Source organism: Bombus affinis, chromosome 17 (genome assembly GCF_024516045.1).
Source record: "Bombus affinis isolate iyBomAffi1 chromosome 17, iyBomAffi1.2, whole genome shotgun sequence".
NCBI classification, from domain to species: domain Eukaryota; kingdom Metazoa; phylum Arthropoda; class Insecta; order Hymenoptera; family Apidae; genus Bombus; species Bombus affinis.
Window position 1 is genome coordinate 3,852,831 of NC_066360.1, and position 27,696 is coordinate 3,880,526.

General features: G+C 39.1%; 1 protein-coding gene and 1 long non-coding RNA gene across 11 annotated transcripts in view; one reads left to right on the plus strand and one right to left on the minus strand.

Annotated features, from left to right (window-relative positions):
- Positions 1-27,696, minus strand: part of LOC126926018 (neurexin-1) — a 659,019-nt gene that overhangs the window by 612,405 nt on the left and 18,918 nt on the right. For all 10 annotated transcript variants that reach the window (XM_050742092.1, XM_050742091.1, XM_050742090.1 and 7 more), the window contains exon 2: positions 3,267-3,314. In XM_050742092.1, the coding sequence (XP_050598049.1) occupies positions 3,267-3,314 (48 nt within the window). The remainder of the gene's footprint in view (positions 1-3,266; positions 3,315-27,696) is intronic.
- LOC126926057 (uncharacterized) overlaps positions 1-27,696 on the plus strand; it is a 114,182-nt gene that overhangs the window by 9,660 nt on the left and 76,826 nt on the right. The gene's annotated exons all lie outside the window — the stretch shown is intronic.

Genomic DNA, 27,696 nt, shown 5'->3' on the forward strand with positions numbered 1-27,696 from the left:
GAATATGCTATCATTTGATCTGATAAATCTACAGCACATTTTCCTCTGTTGTAATCTACCACGAAAAGGTTGAAAATTTTAGACACTGGAAGGTGGAGAAGTTGTTGTTTAAAAAATCGTGAAATTCTCGATATTTTCCCTCGCACTTTTCATTCACGTTAAAACCACAATTATGTTAATTAACATTTTGATTGCTACGTTGGTCAAATATGATCCGGCCATGGTTTCTCCTGTGACGTCACGGGATCATTGGTGACCGGAGAGCTTCAACTTCTTACAATTGTAAAAATTGCATGACTATTCGGGGTTAGTTAGGGTATTTTGAATATAACCGATAAATAGAAGATACTTTGAAATAAAAAGTGCCCCATTGAGCAATTAAATATTTTTATTAGAACAACAATACAAAAAAATGAGAACAAATGTTGCATCTAACGGCACAATATCTTAAAACACTTTAAATATAAATGTGGCTCGTCAATACAATCTGGACAATTGGTGGTCACCTTTTTGGTCCGATTCTTAGCAATTTTTGATCCTAACTGTTTTTTTATAACATTCTCTGCAAAATTTTCGTGCCAGCTACGCTTGCCTTTCTTTCTTCTGTATTTCGTATGGCAATCTTTATCGAATAAGTATATTTGACGGTTCTGGTGAATGGTACCGTGTAAGGTGCATTGGGAGTGCCATTCCAAAATCTGGTACCTTGATTTTTGTTTTTGTTGCTTGTTTATAGAGTATCATCGCGTTTGAAATTGACGTATTTAACAATAACTAAAGCTAATTTTGTATACAACTTGAGGGTTCTTCTATGCGGTGTAGAATATGCTATCATTTGATCTGATAAATCTACAGCACATTTTCGTCTCTTGTAATCTACCACTACCATTGCTTTATCGCAAACATAATTTTTTTTTCCTGACCTCTACCATTTCAGCCGAACGTTTCGTCGAAATCATAAAAATGATCATAATACTGTTTACTAATATCTTCTACGCGTTTTAGCAATATATTTTGCACGTTTTGCTTACGACGAAATAACGAATGCGAATGGTTTGTTGAAATAAACGAAGCCCTGTTACAATATGTTGCTACCAACTGTTACCAAGGCGCCACGGTGGTCACCCGTGACCACCAATAATACAAACGGTCCATTGGGGAAGAATGTTGTCTTACACCATCAATTTGTTATTATTTTACCACTATATGCTTTGTATAATAAAAATATTCCCGTGTCGTTCTGAGTGAAACATGTGATTTTGGCGTGGCAAGTGTTAATTTGGTTAATTATTTTTGTCCAGCAAATCTGTAACCTGCTTCATTTCAGAGAACATGTTACTAGAACACGATAGAATTGGAATCGTAGTTTAATATCGAGTGGTGTTGTTTCCGGTATTAATTATCCTCTATGAAGCAAATTTTCTGTGCATTTAATTACCACGTATCGTTACCCATTAACTAATTCCATTCTATTTACTATTTGTGTCACTATGATAATTTCCAATCGAACCATTCCAGTGGTGCTATTCGTATTATTAGGGAAATGTTCCCTCTCGTTGAACCAGAATTTACTAGTAATTTCGTTAATGAATTAACGGAGGAAGCTGCTAACGTTACATCTATTGACTAACATTATTGTTACATCGTTAAAAAAAGACTCTAATATCGTTAGATCTCTTCTCGCTTAATTAAAATCATTAATAACAGATAAAGTTACAAATATCAAACTCTAAATGTAATAGGAAACGCCAAGCGACGTTAACCGTAATCAGACCAGAACACAGCAAACTATCACGAACACATCTTCTCCTAAACAATAATCTACCCCATGTAATATACCAATAACTATCAATGAAACGACGCTGGAATGTAAGAAGTATAACGAAGCAAGAAGAAAAAGAAACAACTATAACCTGGACGCCATAGCAAGGTATTAGATTGTCGGAAAAGTTTCGTTTCATAAGCTGATAATAGATGAACAACAACTTCTGTTGTATATTATTTTATTAAATTAGATATGATCCATTTCGTTTTATTTCTATTATTACGTCCCTGCATAATTCAATAAACTAATATAAAACAAAAAACATTGTGCGTGTATTATTTCCTTATAAAACGAAAGAAACTTTCCGGACAACCTAATACGTTGGTAGCTTATTGCAATATTATTGGAATTCTCGATGATTTATGACCCAACCGAATCATCCCTTCTGGTTCTAGCGATCGTAAACGTTTGCCTATAACGTTTAGTTAATTCGGCCAATAGTCGCTGATAACGCTCGATATTGCTTTGACTGTAAACCGATAAGAAAGAAAAAAAAAAAAAACAAAAAAAAAGCAAAGTGGCGAACGTACGTTCCACTTAATCAGAGAATTATCAGAGATTAAGATTCTCATCAGGCTAACGATAATGTCACGTAAGATGGCGCATGATATTTCGCGTAACGCTGCGACGTCCAATTGCCGTGTAACATAGGCGTAGGGTAATTTGCATGCTGTATAACACGTTGCAGCGTCACGGGTAGGCTATCATTTGCCGGTGTTCCGCAAATCTTGCTCATTTTCGGCCGCATAATCACTCATTGAACAATCCTATGGGCAAGCCGGGCCAAGTTCAGTAATAGGCCCGTAAGACGAACACACAGGACGATACTGTTCGCATTGGCCACGTTGTGTGCGCCCCATGTTACATTCAATCCCGTACGCTCGGAATTGCTATTCGCAAACAACGCGTGGTTTCTGCATACATGCATCGAATGTGCGGTTAATTACGATCGCGTGGCCCTGTGTGTCCGTGCATCTACGTGTTCGTTTATGTTGGTTTACGTATGTACGTGTGTCTGTACCGGCGAACGAACTCATTCGAGTCTGTCTGAGCTTCGTGCACGTCGCAGCGTTATCGACACTCTATTAATTGGATTCCAGTAATTTGATTACATAAGAAAGACGTCTGAATACCCACAAATTCATGTTGCGAAGCTTCTTTCTTCGACCTGGCGCGAATCGCGAGGCAAACGGAACCGATCGAGCTCGTTCGTCTACGTACGACCTTTGAAATCTGATCCTCACACGAGCTTCCACGTACACACGCGACCGTATTCGACTTGTTTATTTTCGGTTGGCAACTAAGTAGTTGTGGATTTTGTCATTGGGTGGTATCGACGAAACCCGCAATCACTTAGTTGCCAAGCAAATATATTACGAACAACGCGAAATAAGACGGCAGATCGCGTTCTGCGTTTCAGAAGGCTTGTCGTTCCACTTACCCTTGGTGATTTGCGCTTGATATTCTCGACGCAGGGAAATCCACCACACTGAAACACCAAAGACAAGCGTACGTTAATAGCTGAAGATGAATCGAAAATAGGTTCTTTTTATCGAACCTTAGAGTTAGTTTGTTTGTAAAATATGTTGGGCTAATACAACTGTTTTTAGAGACGTGTGCAAAGTATTAAGGAATTCTCAATACTTTCAGCAATTTTTTGGAAAATATACGAGAAAATTGTGACTAAGGAAACCGTGTTCGTTCGTTAGTTCGTAATTTGAAGAATTTTGCCAGAGGTATACGTCTCATTATCAGCTTCGTTATCCTGATTACTCGGCATTAATTAAGAAGAGAATTCTGTACGTATTATACGTGTATATTATTATTTACACAGTATTAAAAAATACAATTACGATATAATATATAGAAATACGAAAATACATAAATACAGAAGCATTGTTTAAAAAATTGTAGAAACAAGAAAAACATTGTTCCCTTAGGTTTGCTCTTTGACTATATATCTGATATTCTTTGTTTTCACATAAGTATTCTTGGACTGGGGTATTTTCAACAAACTAAAAACAATAGCGTGAAACATAGATATAATGTTCTTACATTCACCAAAGAATGGAATATAATTCTATGAACATTTTATCTTTAATGGATGTTATATAAAACCTTGTTATAACAATACGTTTTCCCTCATTTATCTATTTACATCGGCCTAACGAGCTGACGATCTAAAGATCTGCATAGAATCACACAGACGGAATATTCCAAGTATGGCAACTTTCCTTGCAATAGAATTCTAAGATGGATTTCCTTGAGCGAGTCCACGGAATTTCTCGTGTCAATGCCACCGCTGTATTTTGTATCACGCTATAGCTGTTACCCTACAAAGATATACGGTCTCATGAAAAAAGATTATCCCACGATCTTCCACGCTTCGCATCTTGAGTTAGAAAGAGGGATATCTTCAAAGAGCTTACAATGCGATTTTGCCGAATCCTTTTTCACCCCCAACAGTTTTCGTTCCTTCGTCTTATCGTCCTATAGCTGTCTGATATGTCGCGCCTAGTGCGCGCGATAAGATAAGCCGTGCAGTTCCAAGCAGAATTGTTTGATCGGCGAAATAAACTGTTACGAGACCCTAACTTGTTTCGCTATTTCGCTAATTAATCGTTCGTTACTTTCCTTAGGGTTTAAAATTCTTTTCTTACAACCCGTTATCGCTTTGATCTTTGATAATCCTGTTAATGATACCTGTTGTTAGCTTTGTAACATTTCTGGTATTAGAGAGACACGTCGGTTATTAATTTTCCAATCTATGGACGAGATTATGGGCAGGATTGAAAGATTCTCATGAATTTGTCAGAAAGATCATCGATTTTCAGCTAAGGAATCGCTGTTGCGAGTAGGCAGATCTTCAAACACGCACAAACTCTCACCAACTAGGCACAAACTCTCTGGAAGCAGGATCCGCAGATGGCAATCGATAGCACGTAAACGGCAGTCGCACAATCCGCCAGAATTGTCGATTATGCTACTTCTGAATTTGTAGGGAGAGACTTGATGGTTTCAGAAAAAGCCAGTCACGTTCGTTCATTTATTTAGCCATTTAACGCTACAACCAAGACGAAGTTGACAAAATGTTTCTAAAAAATACGTAATAATAAAATATTTGTATATTCATTGATTTATTATTTTCTAACGAAAGCAATCCCACGTTATGTAGTACACTTTTGCTATTATTAATGATCCTTAAACGATTGACGAATTTATAAAATTGTAAAACCAGTCATTTGGACTGGTGTGCTAGTTTAGTGGCGACGAAGCCGACAGAAGTCTCGGATTTGGACCTTTTGACATTTGCCCGGCGACTGACTGAAACCGATCATCAACGGTTCTATGTCGGCGAATGTTTAAATTATCGGTGCTCGGGCCGCCACGAACCCTGACACAGGTGCTCGAGAGAGGTTTCCACGTTTTATCGCCTACACCTTGAACGATCGACTCCCAAGCGCTCGTATAATCGGAAGATTCTTTTTATAACGCGGCCATTACAAAAGTATCTGGCTTATACATATAATACCGCAAGCTATGGTACAGAGATCGAAGTACGCCACAAAGACGAAGGCTACAATAGCTGGCTATAAAGCAGGCCAAGTGTTAAGCTTATCAAAAATTGTATACACCGTATCCTTTTACGGTGTACGTATACGATCGCATTCGCTTTTTCAAAAGCAGATTCAAAGGTGGGCTAGCGGAGCGTTACATCGATGATGTAACGGTGAAAGGACCAAGGTAACAGGCTTCTGAGGATGTAATCCGCGCACAGCCAATTTCATGGTTGCCGTGAAAGGATTATTTAAAATAACAGCGTCCTACCGCGCAGCTTATCAGAAACTTTCATCTTCGTACGACCGATTTCATTCCGTCGTAAAAAATGTCCAATTCCAATTTTCCCCCTTTGAGCGAACGGATTTCGGCCAATCCGCTTACAACATCCGCCAGCCCTTTTTGTTTTCGAAATTCAACCGTCGCGGCAATCGCGAAACCCCCGTAGACGAAGGATGTGCTTGGACGAATTCCATCGCCGAGTCAAACGCCGGATTAAGGCCAACCGGATAAATAGTCTACGTGGAAATTTAGGGGAATCGATATGAGCCGGGCCGTGTTCATCAACGCTATGTCTCGTCTTCTGAGCGATGTTAATCGCATCTCAACTTTTCCAATTTCATCCTGGCCAAATATCGCCGCGTATGTAAGCATTGTCCCAAGTTCCACGTTACACACGTAGGTACGTTAAATTGCTGCTCGTCCGAGACAATTTTATCCGGATGATTATCGCACGCGGCAATGGCTGTTCTTGTTCATTTCGTTTTCCCTTGATGGGCTCCCCTTTCGATGAAATAGCCGCCATTTGTTTGCCAATTTGTAACGTTGTTCTTGTTACTGGGTTACTGTCACTAGGTTGTTTCAAAAGTGTTTTTCGCCATCTGCACGCAGCTGCTTCATCCAATGCAATGTTTAAACAAGCGTGAGACCTAATCTATCAAACGTTGCGGTCTTCGTCATCAGTCATTGTCTATTGTTTCCTTATGAAACGAAAGAAACTTTTAAGATATTCTGATACATATTTGTGGACCATTCGTGCTGAACGATAGATGGCTGAAATGTTCAGATGAATCGCCATCTAATTTATAAATAGCTACGTAGATTTCTTAAAACAGCGGATGGGATATCTCACGAGTCTCAAGTTACATCGCGCGCCAGTTTGGATACAAATCGGTTCGTGAGACGAACAAAAACGCTGGTAGATATGTTTTAGATGCTTGTCAACATGTTTTATTTTCATTCTGCACGAAACAAGGTTTGCTTAGAAATGTAGAAAGACTGGGAAAGAGTCAAGGACGATAATATTCTTACTTGCTCGAATTCTGAGAATATTAATGGTACGTTTCAAAGGCGAGATTTTTACCATAAAGCTGAATGTATGAAATGTTTTATTTTCGTTCTGCACGAAACAAGGTTTACTTAGAAATGTAGAAGTACTGAGAAAGAGTCAAGGACGATAATATTCTTACTTGGTCGAATTCTGGGAATATTAATGGTACATTTAAAAGACGAGACTTTTACCATAAAGCTGAATGTATAAATCCTTTGTTTTTGTCTTGAGATCTAATAATCTTTATCCATCATCGCATAAGTTTTAAAGCGGGTAATAATTGAAGGCAAAAGTTTTAACAAGTTGCTAGCAATTTCTGGGGTTAATCTCGTTTTTCGTAAGGAGTACAGGAGTACATCGAACGCAGTAGTGGAATATCCTTTGTTTAACGTTTTTCTTTATGCAAATACTCTCTGTGGAACGACTTTAACAGATTGCCTGATCTTAGATTTCGAATAATTAAATTCGATATTTAACAAGCGATACGTAGGTCTCAGTTAGGAAGGTTGAACAATACATTTAGTAACCTGGACCAATCACTTTTCCATTTTATTTTCTTCCTTTTCCCTCGTCCCATTCCCTTTTCTTTTTCGTTTCCGTGTCTTTCTCATTTCTGCTTCCTCTCCGCCTTTCCTTCCACCGTTTTATTTCCCCACGTTTCTTCTTTTGTCCCTCTCTGTCATTTTTCTTTTTCCGTCTCGTTCTGTCTTCCCCTTTGTCTCTATTCCTTCCTCTCATTACAAATTCATCTCTCCCTTTGAGACACTTTAACTTTCCTGCGTTTAAAAAGTTCCGCAATTTTGAGAAGGGAAGCGAACCACTGTAAAATCGAAACGGGAAAGTTTCCACGTTAACAGCGACTTCTGTATATTTATCTGAATAATAGAAAATTAAAGAAGAAAATGGGACATGTTCAAGTGGTAACAGCACCGCCATCCAACCCAATGAAAATATTATTTTATTCCACCTTCTCGTAGTTTCTTCGTGTAAAACAAAAAACAGCACGCTTTTTTAAATATCTGAAATATATGTAGCATCGTTTGGTTCGTATCCAAATTCGTGTATTAGGTTGTCCGGAAAGTTTCTTTCGTTTCGTAATAAACGATATCATTTTATATTATTTTATTAAATAAGATATCATACTTTTCGTTATATTTCTATTATTACGTCCCTGAATAATTCAATAAATTAATATAAAATAAAAAACATTCTGTGTCTATTATTTCCCTATAAAACGAAAGAAACTTCTCGGACAACCCAATACTTGTCTCATCATATCGTATCCACCGTCGTTCAGAAAATTACACAGCCGAATTATAAATTAAACAGCGGTTCGTCGAAAATGTTGAACGTTGTATCGTCCAGCGCGCATGATTTATGAATACGCGAAACAATATGCTGGTTTTAAGCGAAGCGTAGCTTCTGAGAAGAATCGACGAAGTAAAAGAGGATTCCAGGACGAACGTGGTAATCCAACCACACGCAATTCGATATTTACGACTGATCTTTATTATCCTGAAAAAGAGAACGTGCCATGTGCTTTCTAAAAGGACATATAATCGAGCGATTCGATAACTGTGCCAAATTCTAGCTACTCGTGGAGAGATCATCGACTTTTTCTAGTATTCGTATTCGCAAAATTTTGTTTGCTTTGGTCGGACACAGGTCCAGTGTCTAACAGGACGATAAAACGTGTAATGCCAATAGCAATATCGTGCAACTTAGCTGCGTTACGACGCTATGTAAAGCACAGGAATTTATTACCAGCATCGTTAGCAGGAAACAGAATATTTAGTGGAATTCAATTGACCTGTGATTAAAACTTTGGCCGATAAATTTAGCGCGGTTCTGGCTTTTCCAATTTCACCAATGTTTCTATTTTCCGGCTCTCGGAAGCTAAAGTTATTCGAGCAGCCGTAAAAAGTAAAATTGTAATCATCGCTTCAGATTGAAACGTTAATTCCACGATACATTAAAAACACTAAACAACGAAGTCACATAAGGATATCAGCATTTTCACCTTAATCGACTCGATTGCGCGAGTAATTCATTTTATTTGCTACTCGTCCGTAGGGAAGTTAGCATAACCGAACAAGTATTCAACGTAGAAAACACGTGTTTTAATGGGACGGCCAGTTGATTCAGCAGATGAAGAGAGACAGACGTTCTGTTCTCGTATTAAAGCCGCCGAGAAACGCGTTCAATTAAACAACAGATGACGGATCTTGTCGCCTGGTCGCTGCATTTACAAGCAATTTAGAACCGTTGTCTCGAGTATAACTTGACTGATACGGAAACGCTTGAACGTTGTTGACTTGAAATGTGGAGGATTTGCGAAACGTGACCCGTAGTTCGATGAGAAGATCACCGACCCTAGTCACTGGAAGCTAGAAACAGCGCAACTAAATTTTAATTAAGATCAAGCCCGGTCTGTAGGCTTCTTAATACCAAAGCTTCTAATTGTTCCAACCTTTCTGTTTCAACGAACAAAACTTACTTTGCAAAGTCGTCATCCTCGTCTTCCAGCTCACGCCACGTACCAGCATGTCGTAGCTATTTGTTGTTTGGCAACTAAGTAACTGCGGATTTTCCCATTAGCTGGTATCGACAAAATCCGCAGTCACTTAGTTGCCAACGAAGTTGGTCGACGTTGATCGCTTTCCGCAACGAATTTCCTCAGCGGATGTTGGAAAGACGTTGCATTCCAGGTTGCAACGAGTCGAGTACTTATAAATCGGCGCGTATACGTGTTTAAGTGCTTTCCATCGCACGAGAAGCTGGAGATGCACGACACTTGCAGCGAATCGCGTATTTCGAATGGCAGGAAATTCGTGGCTCACGAACAGGCTTTGATACTTGTGGTTCATGGGCCGGTGGATGTCGAAGCTGGAAATTGCGACGTTTCGAAAGGTCCCGCAGTCCTCCGCATTTCGATTATTAAGTTTACGTTTCGACAGAGTGGCGAACGTGCAACTTTGCGCCACCGCAGTTTCCTCAGGAACAGTCTTCACAAACATCTCCACAGCAAAATAGGATCAAAAATAGCCTACAGCTTTTTAACGGATTACAGTGGCTCGCGAAACTATGCGAACCCTCATCGTGGGATATCTGTGGTGGACGGTGAGACATGTTGTTGGTTAAATTAATAACGAGACCACTTGATTTCGTTCACTATATTTACAGATATTTTAAAATGTACAGTACAAAGTCAATCACTCGATTGACTGGCTGATTGATTATGTCTAGAGAACATGGTCATTCATCTATTTATTGAACTTGTTTGATCCTGTCGTTAGTTGTCGGTTGCTGCACGTAGCAGTGAAATCCCTTTGTCCAGAGTTTGTTTATTACATTTTATGCGTCGTACAGTGTTAATCCTCTGTGACAAAACAGCTACGTGAGGCATCTTCAAATTGAAACATCCTAAGACGCATATTCCGCTAAATATCTTTATGCAAGTACAGGTATCTTGGTTATTCGTATTACTGACACGGTCTTTGAGAATGCAGAACATGGGCAAGTGGAAGAAATGCGTACAGAAAGGAACGTAAGGAAGATTTAGTCTGACTTTCTCGTTCGTTTATGTTGGAATACAACGATATTACACACATAGACACAAATAATCTTATACAGACACCTACACAGACATTTGAACAGGACACTTACACAGGTCATGCTCACTACTATATAGAGAGTGGGGTTCAAAATCTTTAAGGGACCATGGGTTACTACCTATAGTCAGTCTGAGAGTAAGTGGCAAACTGTCAATCTATAAATTCTTTACCTACACATTTTGTTAATTATACCATATCACTCACTTATATTTTAAATACATTTGGTTCTGTAATTCAGTTTAATAAATATCACCTAATATTATTTCTGCATAAATATTGTGTCTTCTATAAATTATTTGTCTTAATTTTAAGATTAAATTCTAACAGTTTAATTCGTCGACTACGAACCCTTCACGATAGAACAGTTTCTCGTTGCAGGAAATTGGCAACTCTTTCGGCATAACAGGCTTCTCTGGTAAAAAGTCGACGAAATTTTTCAACAATTACTTTGAATGAATTATTGTCGGTTTCAAGAAACATACAAGGAACCATAGTTTTTCCATTAATTTGTTCATTTTGTATAACACAATTTTGTGTGTTTTGTGGTGTGTCTTATTCAAAACATTGAAAAATTCTGTTACGATCACTTGATCACTTTGAAATAAATCTACTCCGCGTGCGATAAGTGTGAAATACGATCCCACTGAATATCGAGAATAAAGTAAACAACTTTACTCAGCTTGACGAAATGTATATTTGTATCAAATATCTCGCAACTCTTCTAATGTTCGTTTCAGGATTCGTTCGAAACTTCGCGATAACCGAAGGTTTTTGCATGTGTTCGGTTACCCACGCGAGCCATTGTGTATGAGTCATTCTCTGATTTACGATTACGCTGCAGTTTATGGAACGTGGTTGTATTAAAAAAAAAAGCGCAGGAAATGAGCAACGAGGGTTTGTAAAACCCTAGGAGAGTGAGCTGTTTCCCAAGGATGCACATATCCTTCTGGAAACATGAATATCTTGAAGCTTACGCGGTGTTCGAGAAAATTTATGGTTCACGTGGCCGCTTAATATTTATGATTTGTTGTCGACGATGAGGTAGTCGGTGGTGGAGAAAATTGTTTCGATTGAGAAGCACACGTACCGTGAAAATCTGGAAAATATCTCCTTTGGCAATCGTATCTTGGCGCAGAAATTAATATCCTGTTTAACTACCAAACATATTCCATAAAAATAACGATGAATATGTAAACACTGAGAATATGTAAATATAATAACATGAATTATAGATACAGTGACAGCTGCATGTACTGGATGGAAGAAATTCCTAAAATTCTGCGTTTTATTTCCTATGAAACCTACAAGTCATTCTCGAAAAATCATCATAATTATTATTTAATTCCGAGCTCGCTTCGACTTTCTTTGAACAACGTGGATTTGTATCCCACTTTTATGGTTTATTTTGGAAACATTAAATTATCGCGTTCATTGCCCAGATATTTTGGATTTAATTCAATTGAACGCTCAGGAACCTCAAGTGTCATTTGTTATTCTGTATATCTGCTTGCCAAACCGATGTTATCGCTAACAATTGGATTAAAAGTATTTGTAGCCAGGCCAAACCCATCAACTTCACCTTTTTGGCCGTTATTTTCCCTCATTTTTAAACCGTACTATATTTTCCTCGCGTGATCTTCCTTAACTCTTTGTTGGCCTCCTGTGTGTATTATATTCACTCGTTTCTTATCGCGTTAATCTTCTCGAAGAGCCGCTTGTTAATTAGTCGAATAAATAATTTCCTACGAGCAAACATACTTGTAACTTGTACGTAAATTAATGTAAAATTCAGTAGCGTGCGAATGTTATCTTATCTCTTCGTTTATTTTATTAATTGTCGTAAAATATCGTTTACTCGAATGATTCTTTCGCAGCAATACTCGAAATATTTCCCAGTTCTCAGCACCCTAAGTTTCTTAAAATCCTGCTCGTTGAGCCTAAAGCGCGCGAGATCCTCTCGTTTCTACGTTATCACGTTACAGGCTAATGGTGTCTCGTGACACTGTTGGTTCCGTGGAAAATCGCCGATTGAATTTTAAGATGTGGAAGCTTAGGCGATCCGGATGACCCTTGCCATACCGCGTGATGAAGACCAATGTTACTGGTTGAAATTCAGGGACCCTTGCAAAGCATCAGGTGCGAAGCTTTGTCGTAAAAGGCGAGCTTGCAAGCGAGACGGGCCAAGCACGAAGGAAAATACATTTTCTCGCGACTTGGTTCGGATTATCCGATTGGGAGGATCGGTCGTAACCGGTGAACAAACAAGAGATCGGCAGACAGGTAGGAGGTGACTCGATAAAAGGAATCGCGCGGAAAACGTATAAAGGACAAGGGTGGAAGAAAGAAATAGCATCTCGACTGCTCCAAGTGGCGAGAGTAGACGAAGACGTATCGATTATCTCGCTCGACTTTGCGCAAACGAGACCGCAGCGGCGCGAAAGTACGATCGAAGATAAAGCCACGTTCCACCCTCTGGCTAAGGTTGCCGGAGAAGGAAAAGGACGAAGATAGGGAATGGTTCGAGTCTCCCTGGCGGACCTCCTACCCTTCTGAGGATAAAACTCAAGGGACGACTTAATCATCGATGGGCAAGGCCTTTCTCCTCGATCCAACAAAAGCGAGTAAGGAACTTGTCTAACGATCGCGAATCCTTCGAGAGAGGAAGAAAAGAAGAAGAGCAGCGGATAACCGGTTGTTCGTTAGCCGAAAAATTTCCTGCACGCTGATTTCCAGTTAATCTGTTACTCGAGTATCCAACAAACGTCCATTCTCTACATCTATTTGTTTATTTACAGAATAAAACTTTTGATGTAACGCATGAGGTCATCAACACGTAAAAACGGGTTCCTTGTGAAAAAATGAGAACAAAATATGGAATGAAATTTGTTCACTTGTCAGAATTCATTAGGATCGATCACCGTCTCGTCTGCGATTTCTAATCGCGCGATAGCTGCTGTGAGAAGCTTTCACAGCCATAAGGCACGCGTATTATACGAAACATTTTGGAATTTCATTAGGGACGTGTCACGAACCTTCCACTTCTCATATGCTTTTCAATTTTCAATGAGATGAGATCGTAGCGTTAAAAGATCGAAGATGCCGACCGCGTTCGTTGTACGTTTTCACGGCTGAATCACGAAGACAACGCAACAAGTTAATCAAACGTCAGGAAATAATTCACCGTGCCCGCCAACTATCTATCATTTGCGGGCGAATGAAACGGATGATGTGTAACTGCTTGGCTGCTCAGCCAACGCGCAAGTTGTAAGTTCCGCCAGTCTGATCAGATTCGTAACAAAGTAAGAAGAAATGTCAGACGCGCGTGCTGCATCCTACGTCTGCGAAATGAAACCTGTAAAATTTAAAATTGTAGATAGCATCGATACCGAGACACCCCGTACATACACGCGACTATAAGCTAGCGAGTGGATATTTCAGAATTTACAGCTGTGATAGCTGGCGGACGGCCGGTTTTGCACACATCTTCGTAGCGAGCAATGTCGATATCAGCATCGCTCCTCATTTTTCCCCCGTCGCCTTTCTCACGTCGAATTACGCGATCGAGCAGCGAGAGAGAGCTCCGGGCACCGAATTTATCGAATTTCTCCAGGGACCCCAGCCACCGGAGGAGCTGCTTTAACGTTCCAGATTCTCCACGGCTGCTGGCTACACGACGTCGCAGCACGCCGTCATCCTCGTCGCCTAACGATAGCAAGAACAAGAAGAGAAAGAGCAGGCTGAACCAGCCGGGACAAGTTGAGCGTATAAGTGAAACACATAAAAGTGCAACAAGCCAGGTACGTCAGGTCCAGAAGATGGCTAGGTGGGGTGGGCGCGTTATATCGGACAGCGAGAGAAATCAATGGTTTATAAATAATCGCAGCGTAGCTGGTGTCAGGATCTCTCGCTCTCTTTCTCCCTCTCTCTCTCTCTTTCTCTCGCCTTCCGTTTTATTCCCGAAGCTACGGTATTAAATTCCTATTATGTCGGTGCTGAGTGGAAGCCAGCTTGCCAGAGGCAAGAAGGTGGATAGAGACTCGAGTTAAGGGTGTAAGAAACGAAAGGCCCCGAGCCGAGTATAAGGTATCGTTTGAAAGGAGACTCGATGGCAGTCGAGGCCAGACTTCCACTTGCAGACATTTTCTTCCACCCCCTTCATATATCCCGCCGCTTCGTAGTTCAGCTTCCGCCTCCTCATCCCCAATAGAAAAGAACGCGGACTGGGTTCTTGGATGACCCGTTCCCCGCTCGCGACCATCCAAACGTCATTTTGATATCTGACCAGACACCGTGTGCAGTTCTCGCGCCTTCCCTACGATTCTCCTTCTTCTTGTTCTCCTTATCGTTCGCCCGAGAGAGAAAAGGCTGGAGGAAAAACACACGGTGATTTATTCAACGTATTCCCTGCTTTTGTCTTGCGCCGCAGCCGAATAAAAGGAAGACGAGAGGATACTCGCGGAAAGTCGATTGCTTCTAGCATGCTCAGGTGAAATTGTCGATTTATTTCATCATCGGATACCCGATGAAATATTTATATTGGTCGCGATACTTTCTTATTGGTGACGCGTACTTTAACCAAGCCGTAGCTACGGATTGAAAGGAACAAGGAATGACGGAAGCCGAAGAAGGCAGGGCTTATTAAAGAAAATTGCGAGCTATCGTCCAAGGATAACAGTAGCTGGATTTCCGCAAGCCGAGGCGGAAGTTGACTCTGGCAAACTTCTCCAAGTTAAAGCGAAGATCCTGGAAAATCTCGTTCCCTCTTTGCAGGTTGTGAAGTCTCGGCGATAACAACGATAACAACGATAACGCACGACTGACGACGCTTCGAGAGGCATTCTCGTTCGATGAGAGGAAAAAAAAAAGGAAAAAGAAAAAGAAGACTCCGCGGACTCGAAGTAGTTTGATAGTCATAAATATTCTAATACCGGCTCGAACTAGCACGTGAACTTATTCCGGCGTCGGTTCTTTGCGTTTTTCAAGCTTTTCGTCCCTCGGTTCACACTTTGCACTCGCTGCTTGCAACCTGGTGAGACAGCCTTAACGCTTCTTAAACTTCAACGTGAACTTCGGCCAGAGTAAATAGTTCCGCTCTGTAAACAACGTTGAATTATTCATCGATTCGGTAGAGATAATTCATAAAAGAACACACGCCATGCTGTCAACCTTTATTCCCTTGATATTGTACAACCATAGGAGCGAGTGGTTGAACAAAAGAAGTATGCAGTCGTTTTCAAGAGAAATTTTTAGGGAAACGTAATACCGTCGCGGATCTGAAACTTTTTGGACAACGTATAATTTCTTTTTCAAATTTCCTGCTTCTCGTTTGAACATTCTGAAAATGTCTCTCGCGTGAAATAGGTGTAGCTTCGTGACAGTTGGCGGATTGGCACGTGAAGTTGATACACTTTACAAGACACTATCCATACGTGCATAGGTAACGTAAATTACGAATCGTCTGGTTATTTTATTTGCAATAGGAAATTGTAAAATTATCGAATAGGAATCCATAATTTGTCGATTCGCTAATACTGTTAATTGGTTATTAAATTATCGTCCCAGCATCCTGAGCGGATTAATTAAAGAAACTATGTCAGTTTGGGGCGCAAATATAAGTTCAAAGTGATCGATGAACGTGTACCAATTTTACGCTCATGACGTGCATTTGCCACGATTAGGCACAAAATTTCGGATGTCTGACTGAATCGTCGTAAAAATTTCGCGACATGATCGCTGTGTTACTGTACCTCCCTTTCTTTTCTTGTCAGATCATCGTCCATGTATACGCCCTTTTTCAATTTGCTTGAAATTCTCTTTAGTTTGGTCGTTATTATTTAGAATTAAATTGTAACGAAAGGACCATTCTATTCTTTAATTTTTTTACCGACAGGGCTTGTCGTAACGCAAAATATTGCCACGCTTTGTGACGAGTATACTCGTGAGAAACAGCTAACCGGTCAAGAGATGGAAGACACAGATAAGCGAAAGCGTGGCTGGCGGAACCGAGAAAAAAAACCGTCTCTAGTTTCTGCTGTTCAACAATCTCGAGTGAGAGAATCGATATGGAAAGCGCATCTGCAACCGCACTCGTAAGGTTTCTACGTGTGTTACAACGCAAACATTTGCCATGTGTTTTGACGATGAGAAAGTATTTCTCCCCTGTGTTATGGTCGTATTTCGCTCATAAAATTGCTATCCCAAGCAGCAGACGAGAGTGTCGTAAAAAACATTTCAGTTTCGCGTTCAAAACACCGATTGCTTGTCTTTACCAGAACTTCTCCACGGGACAATTTTCTCCCCTTTTTTTCCCCCTTAGACCATCTTTACGATCGCGACACGTATTCTTGCGAGCCTTTGTTATTCACGCGCGACTCGTTCCGCGAATATTTTGTCGTAATTTTCCTGCAGCTGTCCGTTAGGTTCTTGAAATTTCGTAATTAATTGCCAGAGTTTGCAGGAGTCGTAGAGGAAACGTAAAGTAGCCACTTGCGCTGATTTACTTTGTTTGTTCGGTGGACGAAACGCGAGTCAGGAGCTGCGTTTCCGACATCCGGGCCTCTCGTAAAGGATGATCGATGCTTCGATCTTCTCACGACGATCTCTACAAGTAACTTGTAACCATTTACTTTAATAAGTTTCAGGGAATTATTGATTTTAACGTTTATCGAGGTATCTTTATATTGAGAGCGTGCAGTATTAAAAAATGTTAATGTTTTCTTGTAAATTTATAAAAAAGGCTAAGTGTTTCACGTTAACACTAAAATTATTGGTCTTTAAGAATATTTCTATATTTGTTCGTGAGGTGATGTACGTGATAGGTATAGAAGAATCACTCGGTGTTGTTTAATAATAACTGTTTATTTGCTTATGTCGTGGTATACACTAGCGCGCCGGAAGCACGGTACAATTATCGGTTCAAGATTACAAGTTCAAGCTCGGCGCGATACTTTACGCGGTGGTTCAAGTCGAGACGATTGCACAAATGTCGAGGAATTCAGATTCGCTATACGTACGACTGCGGACGAACAATTCAGATAGGCGTCTTCCAACTTGCCTCGCCACTCGCGATAGAACAGAATGAATTTGTGTCGCGATGATGCTCCTTAGGAAAACTGTGTTTGGGTGTGTCTAAGGATACGGGATCATCGGATTCGTTGAGAAAAGTGTTAGTTCAGAGAGTGAGTTCTTGTGTAGCGAGGCACGGGACAGAAACCGTTGGGAAGTTTGCTGTCGAGTGCCGCTACATTCGTTTTCCCCTTTCTTACTAAAAGTAATCCCATGTATATTTTTGTATTATTAATTCACCCGTAACCATAATCCCTAAATGAAGGTTGACGCATTTACAAAATTGTAAAACCACTTATTTTGATTGGCGTGGTGGTTCCATCGTATCGAATGGTACGTGGTAAAAATTCTAAAAACGTGGGAGAGGTTGTACAGAAAGAGGAAACTGGTTAGTTCAGGCTCGGTAGACAAATCGTAGGATCCTTTTACACTTTGGCAAGTAACAGTCATGTTATTGATATAAGTAGCCACGATGCAAAATTATTTTGATTTTGAATAAATAAAGGAAAAATAAAATTTATTACATTATTCCTTTAGTCATCGTTGCAAAAGTCATTACGTTCATTGCGGGAAAAGAACACAATGTGAAGTAGGAATTTTAAAATAAAATTGCAAGAACCAGTCATTTTGACTACTGTGGTAGTTCTATCATAATTTCATCTTCATAGAAACGACTACCACTGACTGCACGTTCTCTAACAATTACCAGAACTTTCGAGTATCTAACAGATATCGAAAACTGTGTCAGCTTTGACGCGTTTCGTTCTAGCAAGCGCCTTCACAAAGGTGCCGGCGTTACAATTAATTAAAATTTGTCTAGATGTTACAAGCCCTGCACTTAATTGCTCGGCAAAGTGGCTAAAGCTTAAGTGCCGTAGAAGCTGGGTGAATTGACTCGAGAATATTCAAAGCCTGATTGCTTCTAAGACTGACTTTCGAAGTCTAATGATTCTGTCTCACGATTGACTGCTAATTGCCTGGATAATTGCTCATTGACCACTAACGTCAGAACGTGCCAACACTTGTATTCCACTTTGCTTCTATTTAGAGAAACCTGCCTTGCGATGATCCGAGAGATTGCAAAGAATTGGAAAAAATTATTTCCCCCCCTGGTTTTTTAATTATTATAAATACACAAATATTCTGTCTATCGTACGACTAAATATTTATCATTAGATAAATTAAATAGATAGATGATGGTCATAAAGAATCACGTGTCGTCTAAATGTAAGAAACCTACCTGTCAACCAGTTAGCTATTTTTTACGAGTATAGTTGCCCTGAAGAAATGGCAATATTTTGCGGAAGATTTTTCATTTTACCAAGAACACTACACGCGAAGGTAAATGAAACATCTACGAAATTAGAATCTTTGCCTGAAACACTTATCCACAAAAGATATAGTCTGCGTATATTCGTGAGATCTAACCACAGTTCTGACTATTCGTTTCCTGTGACGATATTCGTGTGACGATGTGTAGCGAATAGGAGACTTGGAGTTTATGAGCTACAGCGTGGGAAATACCAGGATTCTACGTTGCTATTTTATCGAGATCGCGTAATACGTCTGACACAAAGGGCGGCGGATCAGTCATCGTAGAATGGCCGAGTTTGGATGATTCCTCGAAGGGAGCAAGAGGGAGGAGACGGTGTTGAATTACACAGATCCGGAAGCACTGTGCTCTGGGAATATGGCGGGAATTTCGCCGGAAGCGGAAAGCATTCCCACTCTTCCGCGTCGCAACCGCGGCCTGGCCTGTTCGGGCAACCGCCGACAAAACCGAGCACCGTTTCTCCAATGCTCGTAATTCGTCGGCCTACGAACCTCTGTGTGTGTGCGCCGCACATCTCTCCCAACTTGCCGCTTCTTTTTTTACTCAATGGCAACACGCAATGGAGGATTGACGATGATTTCCAAAATTGTTTTATTTACGATGGTAGAAAACTCATTGGAAAAACTCAGTGGAAACGTTCTTATGCTTGTCGGTGCTTGGTGATAAATAATTGTAGCGTGTTAGCTTTATTCTTGATATTGTACTGGTATTGTTTATATCGCTCCTCAAGAATTCCCGCAATATTTTCGAATCTTTTTGGTTTTTTCTTTTCGACAATGCGAGTGTCGATTTTGTAAAACATACACAAGAAGATCAACGCGTACGATTGCTTTGTGTTTATCTTGTGACTGATACTTGCCTCGTTATCTCGTGTAATTGTTGTTTCTTTGGACGTTTAAAATCAGTCGTCACATTTCATATAGCACGTGTCACGTAAAGAATCGAAGATGAAAATTTCAGGTGATTAGGGAGGTCTTTTTCTCTTGACACAATTTGAAAATATTGCGTCGGCACTTTCATCACATCATTACGTTTTAAGCACCAACGGTTTAGCTGTGATTTCCTGTGCATTATATACATAATGCAACTTAGTATAAACTTTTGCATTGCGTGTTTTCATCTTTTTATCTTAACACGTTTTTTTCTCTTTATTTGTCAAAAATTTGGTGAATCTTAAAAAGCAACCTGATTCAGCACCAAACGGCGCCAATTTTCTTTTTATACGTGAGAGCTTGAAGTGCGCGGCTCGAACGTCTATTGACTGTCGATGGTGAGAGGCCCAAATATTTCATCTGAAGTCTTATTCTTAACCTCCTCTACGCTTATGTCCAAACACAGGCTGGGGGAGTCTCCTTACGTTGGAAAATTGATATTTTCCTATTTTCTTAAATTTTCCCCCATTATACACGGGTTTTTGAATTGTCCTCCGTTCCTGTTTCCTACTTCTAACACACGCCCACCTTTCCCTTTCAATATTTTTCAACTATTTTGGAATTTCCTTTATGGAGCAACCCCGTATTCAGTCTCATGAAGAAAATTGAGAAAATAACGCGCGAAAAATTGTTAACCCCTCCCCCCTCTGGTATTCGAACCCACGTTCTTCGCGGTGGCAGCCAAGTACGCAGTTACCTTCTCCATTAAGATCTTCACTGCGTACAAATTATGTTCCTTGTATTACTAGAAATCTTGTCGGCATACTGTGTGCCTCTGTCGTTTGAACGTCGAAAATTTATCTCTACACGCTGCGTCCACGTGTATACTCGTCGTTGTTCCGTTGTATTTACGCAGCCCGTAAGGAATTTCTAAAACTAAATTCCGCAGTTATCCGATTACAGAAACTTGATCGTTGTCCGCTTCCGAGAAAGACAGGTTTTTCTTTAGAAAATTACACGTTCGTATCGTGCGAGATTTTGAAGCAATGACTATCACGTCGAGGACGAGAAACCAGATAATTCCGACGAGTAATCCTTCAATTATCGCGACCTAATGGATGTGAATGTTCTCGTGCTACCAAACAGCCACTAACGAATCACTAATTATATGCTGCGTAATTGTAAATTGAACAAAACCTTCGCCCCTGTTGCACCACCGTTGCACTGTACGTAGAAGCAGAGAGCGACACAGGGTTGACGTGCCATCTATTAAGAAGCGCATTGGTATTCCATGATTCTGCTTGTCCTGAATCGCCACTCAGACAAGCCAATGGAAATCGAGGACGTTCCGCAACCAGGCCGATGCACGCATTAAAACGCAAATACATGGGCTCCGCGAGCGGAGCAGCACGATGCCCCGCTTGTAATTGCATTGGCATGAAATTGCTTCTCATAATGACAAACCGTTGCAACCTCGTCGCCGTGGCGAAACTTTCGCGGCAGCTCGCTGAAGTATTTGGCTCGCAAGGAGCACTTTCATCGGCCGCCACACATTTCTTCCCACTGATGAATTTAATTAGTCTTTCGCGATAGAGTGCCTTTCAGACTATCAGAGGATGTTTCTCTTTATGTTCTTCCTGTAATAAATCGTCGACATTTTACACGATTATCGTATCAGTTCTGGCAGAATCGAACTCCTTAAGTTCAAATTCCTTTTTACTTTTGTTTATTTATTTATCCTTTCTTTAGCGCAACGACGTAAACTTTTACAAGTCAAAGTAGGAATTGCGAAAGGAATATTTTTCTAAGTTCAAGTTCGTTCCGATTTTTAAGGAACTTGGTCGACATGAAAAATGATATTAAAAAGTGTTTGGTCGAAGAACTTACAGATGGCGAATTGTCGTGGAACAACTCGGCGTATACGTAGAGTCATTTAACTCGACTGTTTCTATGGTATCAATTTTCGTCCACTTCGGATATTGCTCTTCTATTTATACCAAGTGATATTAACTGTTGTTTTGGTCGATAGTCGCTCGAGATAAAATCAGAGGTCAGAATTAATTTTACAAACCTCATTTACAGCGGTAATTTAGAAGCGTCCAAATTCCTATGGATAGTACTTTGTATGTACGTCGTGAAATTCCGAATAAACTGTAAAAAATAAGCACTTTTGTGGCACGTGAAATCCGTACATAGAATCGTTGATATTCAGCATGGTGATGTAAGTTCTTACGCGCCTAGTATATGGGTTAGACAACGTCATATTCTGTGACCCGAAAAAAAATTGACGTCACAGCACTCTGTCATGAACATCTTCCATCCACTACTGCGGACGTTGAGAAAAAAAATATTCGCTGCGAGGCTTTAGTTACTCGGCAACGTATTCCTATTTCAACTTTGAAAAGTCATCACGCGAATTTTTTATTCATATTGACATCCGTAATAATAATACGATATTCGTTGCGTGCGCGACGTCGCTCTACTATATTCGCATCGCGAGCGAGCTTTATCTGAAAATAAATTTATGAAACAATTGGTTGTAAATGGTCGAATCTCGCTGCAGAAGTCCTGTGTGAGACGTTCCACAAATTGAAAAAAATTGTTCATGAGCTCAACTTCTTTTTATAGCTGTGCCAGTGCCATAAGATGAAATTCGACACCGGAGATTTGCTCGAGTCCGTAGTCACAGGTCCTAGATAACGCTGTTCAGATCAGAATATCTTCTTACGTTTCACAAAATAATCTTGCGTGATCAGGGCGAGAGGGAAACTTTTTGTGGGCCTGTGCGAAGATTACGCGGAATTTGTAATCAGAGCAATAAAGAACTACTCGCTGTATGCATTAGTAACCATCAGCAAAGTAAGTTATTTGTGTGAGTAAATTATTTGTGTGAATAATAATAATAATAATATTAGGATGTTATTTTAGTGATGTCGTATCAGCTACACGAATCACTTGGTTTGTAGCAGGTAATTCTGTCACTCGCCATGCATCATGGGATTATCATTTAGTTTCGTGTTTTTATATTAGAAATCTTGTTACAAATAACTGAACAAGCAGTGTTCTTGCTTTGTACTAGGTGTTCTACGTCAAACACTGATTCTTCCATCTTTCCTAATGATTTTGAATATTATTAGTACGATATTGCAACAACTATTGAGATACAATTACCATTATTTCGTAGTATGTTCCTTTCTGAATTTTCCAACCATCGTTCTTACTTTTTCTTTCTGAATTTTCCTCAAACCTGAACAAACCACACGAAATTCTGTATTCTTCGCTTAGCTACGATTCTTTCGCTCGACACTAAAGTCTTCAATTTTTAAAATAGAAAAAAGTAACGAAAGGTTTATAGCTGTTAAACGTTAATCATTTCCCACTGTTAGCAGGATATACAGAGATTATCCGATCGGTAAACGTTAATTAACGCCTCCTATTCCATCATCAATTTTATTAAGAGAGGAGCGAAGGCAGAAAGATCGTAATTAATTGTTCTATATGCAATTGCACGGTGAATGAAAAGTCGTTGGATGGTACTCGTTGTATTACGACAAATCGATCATCCTGCCTTTCGATAATGCCGCATTGAAGCGTGCTTCGGGAAATAGGAATCTCGAGCAGACACGCGAAAATACCAAACGGGTCAAGCCGCTGCAGTTCATCGTTGGGAAGCGGTAACAATAACGCGAGCATTAATCATACTGGTTCATTATACATGCTTGCTTTTTGACAAACGATGAATACTCGAAGCTATAAAGTTATAAAGGCTTTGCGAAACAACCGTGCCATTATCTCGTTGCGAACAATAGGAACGCACGTAAAATATGCACCGATGGCGTAATAGCCGCATTTCCAGGAAAGTATCACGAGGGGAGAGATAGATTTTATCGGAAAGCTACGCGCAACGACGGACCTGAGGGACGTGGAAATATTGAAGTGGCTCAAAGGACTATACTTTGGCTGCAGTTTCGCCGCGAAATTGTGGCTTCAAATTTTCATCTCGAACGCTCTTTAACTACGTGGATTACCCTTCGACGATATTGACGAGCCGATATTATTCGGCCAGTTTAAATGCCAGTTTATTCTGATTGCCATTTTCATTTCCAGATAATTTCACGGCAAACAAAACTCTGTGCTATGATAGTCGCTAATAACTCTCGCAGATCAATGAGATTATCAACGAGTGAGATGAAATAAATAAAGCGACGAAAGAAATTTCAAATCTGCATGTATCGTCGATGAGAAATGTCAAAATGCTTGCAGAGGCGAACAGTCACAAGATTTGCAAGCGTTGTGTTCTTCAGGATCGTTATGGCTCTCTGTATAATGTAATATCAGGATACGACGAGATTGGTTTTTGCAAATTCATTCGCAATCGCAGAGTTAGCGATTGGAAGAGCTTTCTGGCACAAGGACTCGTGAAACAATGTGGTAAATTGTTATCGTTGGTTGGTAGTTTTGCAATATTATCCACGTTTCAATTAGTAATTACAACGACCATTAAAGAGCCTCGTTTTCAATATATAACAATTCCACTATTTGTCCAGGAAGTACACTCCACATTTATATATATTTATCGTGGACCTGTAATTCTGTCCTCAGCAAGCTTCTCGTTTAATAATCCTCGCACAATTGTTTTATCATTTGAAACAATAAATCTCTTTATTCTGAGAATGTTTAATTCCTAAACTACGAGAGGAACGAAAAAATATTGTACGAACCAGATTAATTCAAGCAGCGATATTTAAATCCAATAGACAGATACATACATACACATATCGATGTTTAATATAGCTAATTACAATATGCATGTGTACAATATGTATCATATGCGAAATAAGCTTATCTTGTCAGCCCTTTAATATCATTGCTTTTTTGTTGATACAAAATATTTGCGTTCTAAATCTGTGTGCCAATTGATCAATATGCATATGTACATAGCAGAGTTGAACAATTTGAAATTAAAATAAGATACACTGAATCGAAACAACAATTGTAGGCGTTTACATTAATAACATATCCATTAAAAACTGAATATGGATCTCGTTGAAGTAATTCCAACTTCATTCGGCAAATCGTTACGCCTGCGCGATAACGAAAATGTTCGTTCTGCTGTTAATTACATTCCTCGTTACTTTATCGTCTCGAATAGACGAAAACATTCTACTTGTTCTCAGACGGGGTCGTAGAAAAATGTAACATACGCGGCAACTCTTATTAACAGCAGTCTGTCATCACACAGTGTTCATGAAATTATTGTTACACGTATTTTTTTGATAATATATAATTACTAACGTGCAATATAAAATAATGTTACTGAATTGATTGATTTTTTCATATATCAAAATATTTACTGTAGCTAATGAAAACATGAATTTTATCTACTTAATACTAAATAGATAAACTAAATATTATGCGTATTTTATGTAAAATATACATACATATATATATTATATAAATATTCAGTTATATAAAATATATATAAAAATATTACATAATTATATATATATATATAATAATATATATATGAATATTCAATTATTGTACTATATTTTTGAGGGGGTTATCTTTTGAGGGGGAGAAAGTTGATATAAAGTTAACCCTTTGGATTCCTATGTCGACTCCTACTCGACATCAGTTTTTATCTCAGGAGCTCCTTTGTCGAGTCGCACTCGACATTCTTTCAGTGCCACCCTTTTTTGTGGAACGTGCGAAAGAAAAGCAGGATTGCATCCTGAAAATTGTTTCAAGATATACGATACACTTAAAAATTAGAAAATACAATAATAGTATGAATAAAACTGGTATTTAAGTGAAGTTCTTTCTTCCTTTATTAATTTCAATTGTCTTATTTTTTAGATAAAGTAAATTTCAAATAAAACACTTAAAAACATTGGGAGCTGCTGATAACGAAATTGAAATAAAATTCGCAGTGCAAAGGGTTAACGTAACTCGCTCACTGTCCAAATACCTGGCTGTGTTAAATTCCTGCTGTTTAATTCTATTTATTAAATAACATCATAAACGAGCATGGAAGTCGTAGGTACGCCGCAGCATGATGAAGCGAAATAAAGTTGAACTTATCGTGCAATTTCACGCATGAGTGAAGCACGCAGTGCGTGTGTCGCGCACCTTCCAGCGCTCAGCTATGATGCTTCCTTAATGTACATGGTATTTTCGTCGACTCGAGCGAAAGCGTCCAAAGGTGGTTGAAAAAAGGGCGATTAACACGTCAGAGAAACCCATTATTCTCTTTCTCTCTCTTCCTCTCTTCAAGTAATCGATACTCGTAACATTCCACCTACTTCGGAATGCTGGAAATATATAAGTTGATTTGTCGAAGCAGGTGAAAAATTATTACGGTCCTCCTTAAATCTCTCGACTACTTTTAAAATAATGTCGACCTTCAAAAAGATTCTCTGTGTTCGATTATTAGTAGACTCCTCGTTAAAAATTCAACGAATGGGAAATATTCATAATCCGCCCACGTCGTGCAAAGGGCACTCGAGAAGCTAGCACATCTTACCAGCACAAGGATCCAGGAGAAACGAGTATTAACGAATACCCGACACCCACGCTCCTCTGTGCACTTGTCAATACAAAAACCACACACAGACACACACGCACACCCACACACATATATCTGTCCGAATCGCAAACGCAACATTCGTGCGAAGCGTAGTCACTTGCTTTAATTCTGTGCAAACTCGTCTCAATGTGCTTGATACTAACATTTTCTGCTATCGAAATATCGTTTAAACGTATTCTCTTCAACGTTTTAAAGAAATTTCCGTGCCATCGATTTATGTAAATATCCTGCGTAATATATTTGGGAAGGATTTTTAAGCGTCAGATACGAGAACGATACAACGACGAGAACTCGGACAGATTAGAAGAGAATTTATCGTGTATCTGGAAAAGTATGGATTTATTTCCGTGACTAGTGTTTTTGTTACGGTCAATTTTTGTTACGACCGTTCGCGAAGAGACGAGGAAACGCGTCTGTGATAGGCGTAAATTCTCGCTACGATTCTGATAATCGACGTTGCGAACCAGTCGTTCCCCTGTTTCGATTAGGATAACAGAGGTAACTGAAATGATTGTAACGCTGAATTAACAGGGTTAATATGAGCTTCTATTTTTAACAATATTTAAAATTGTAATTAATACGGTACAAATGATGTAACTGGTTTATTATTCGACTTGACTTTATGGTACTTTTATGATATTATATTATGATACTACTATGATATTTTTAACAATATTTAAAATTGTAATTAATACGCTACAAATGATGTAACTGGTTTATTATTCGACTTAACTTCATGATACTTTTATGATATTATATTATGATACTACTATGATATTTTTAACTATATTTAAAATTGTAATTAATACGCTACAAATGATGTAACTGGTTTATTATTCGACTTGACTTTATGGTACTTTTATGATATTATATTATGATACTACTATGATATTTTTAACAATATTTAAAATTGTAATTAATACGCTACAAATGATGTAACTGGTTTATTATTCGACTTAACTTCATGATACTTTTATGATATTATATTATGATACTACTATGATATTTTTAACAATATTTAAAATTGTAATTAATACGCTACAAATGATGTAACTGGTTTATTATTCGACTTAACTTCATGATACTTTTATGATATTATATTATGATACTACTATGATATTTTTAACAATATTTAAAATTGTAATTAATACGCTACAAATGATGTAACTGGTTTATTATTCGACTTAACTTCATGATACTTTTATGATATTATATTATGATACTACTATGATATTTTTAACAATATTTAAAATTGTAATTAATACGCTACAAATGATGTAACTGGTTTATTATTCGACTTGACTTTATGATACTTCTCGACGTATTCGTTTGACTAAGCGACCTCGATTGTATTTCTCTGAACCTCTCGATGCATTCGGTTTGAATCCTCGTATGATACTGATTGCTCTTCGCTTTTTTCTTTTGCTTCTCTTGCAGACGAGCCCCATCACGCTCGGCTCTCGCAACCGTTCGTGCCTATGCTCACGTTGCCACCTTTTTTGTGTAGGTA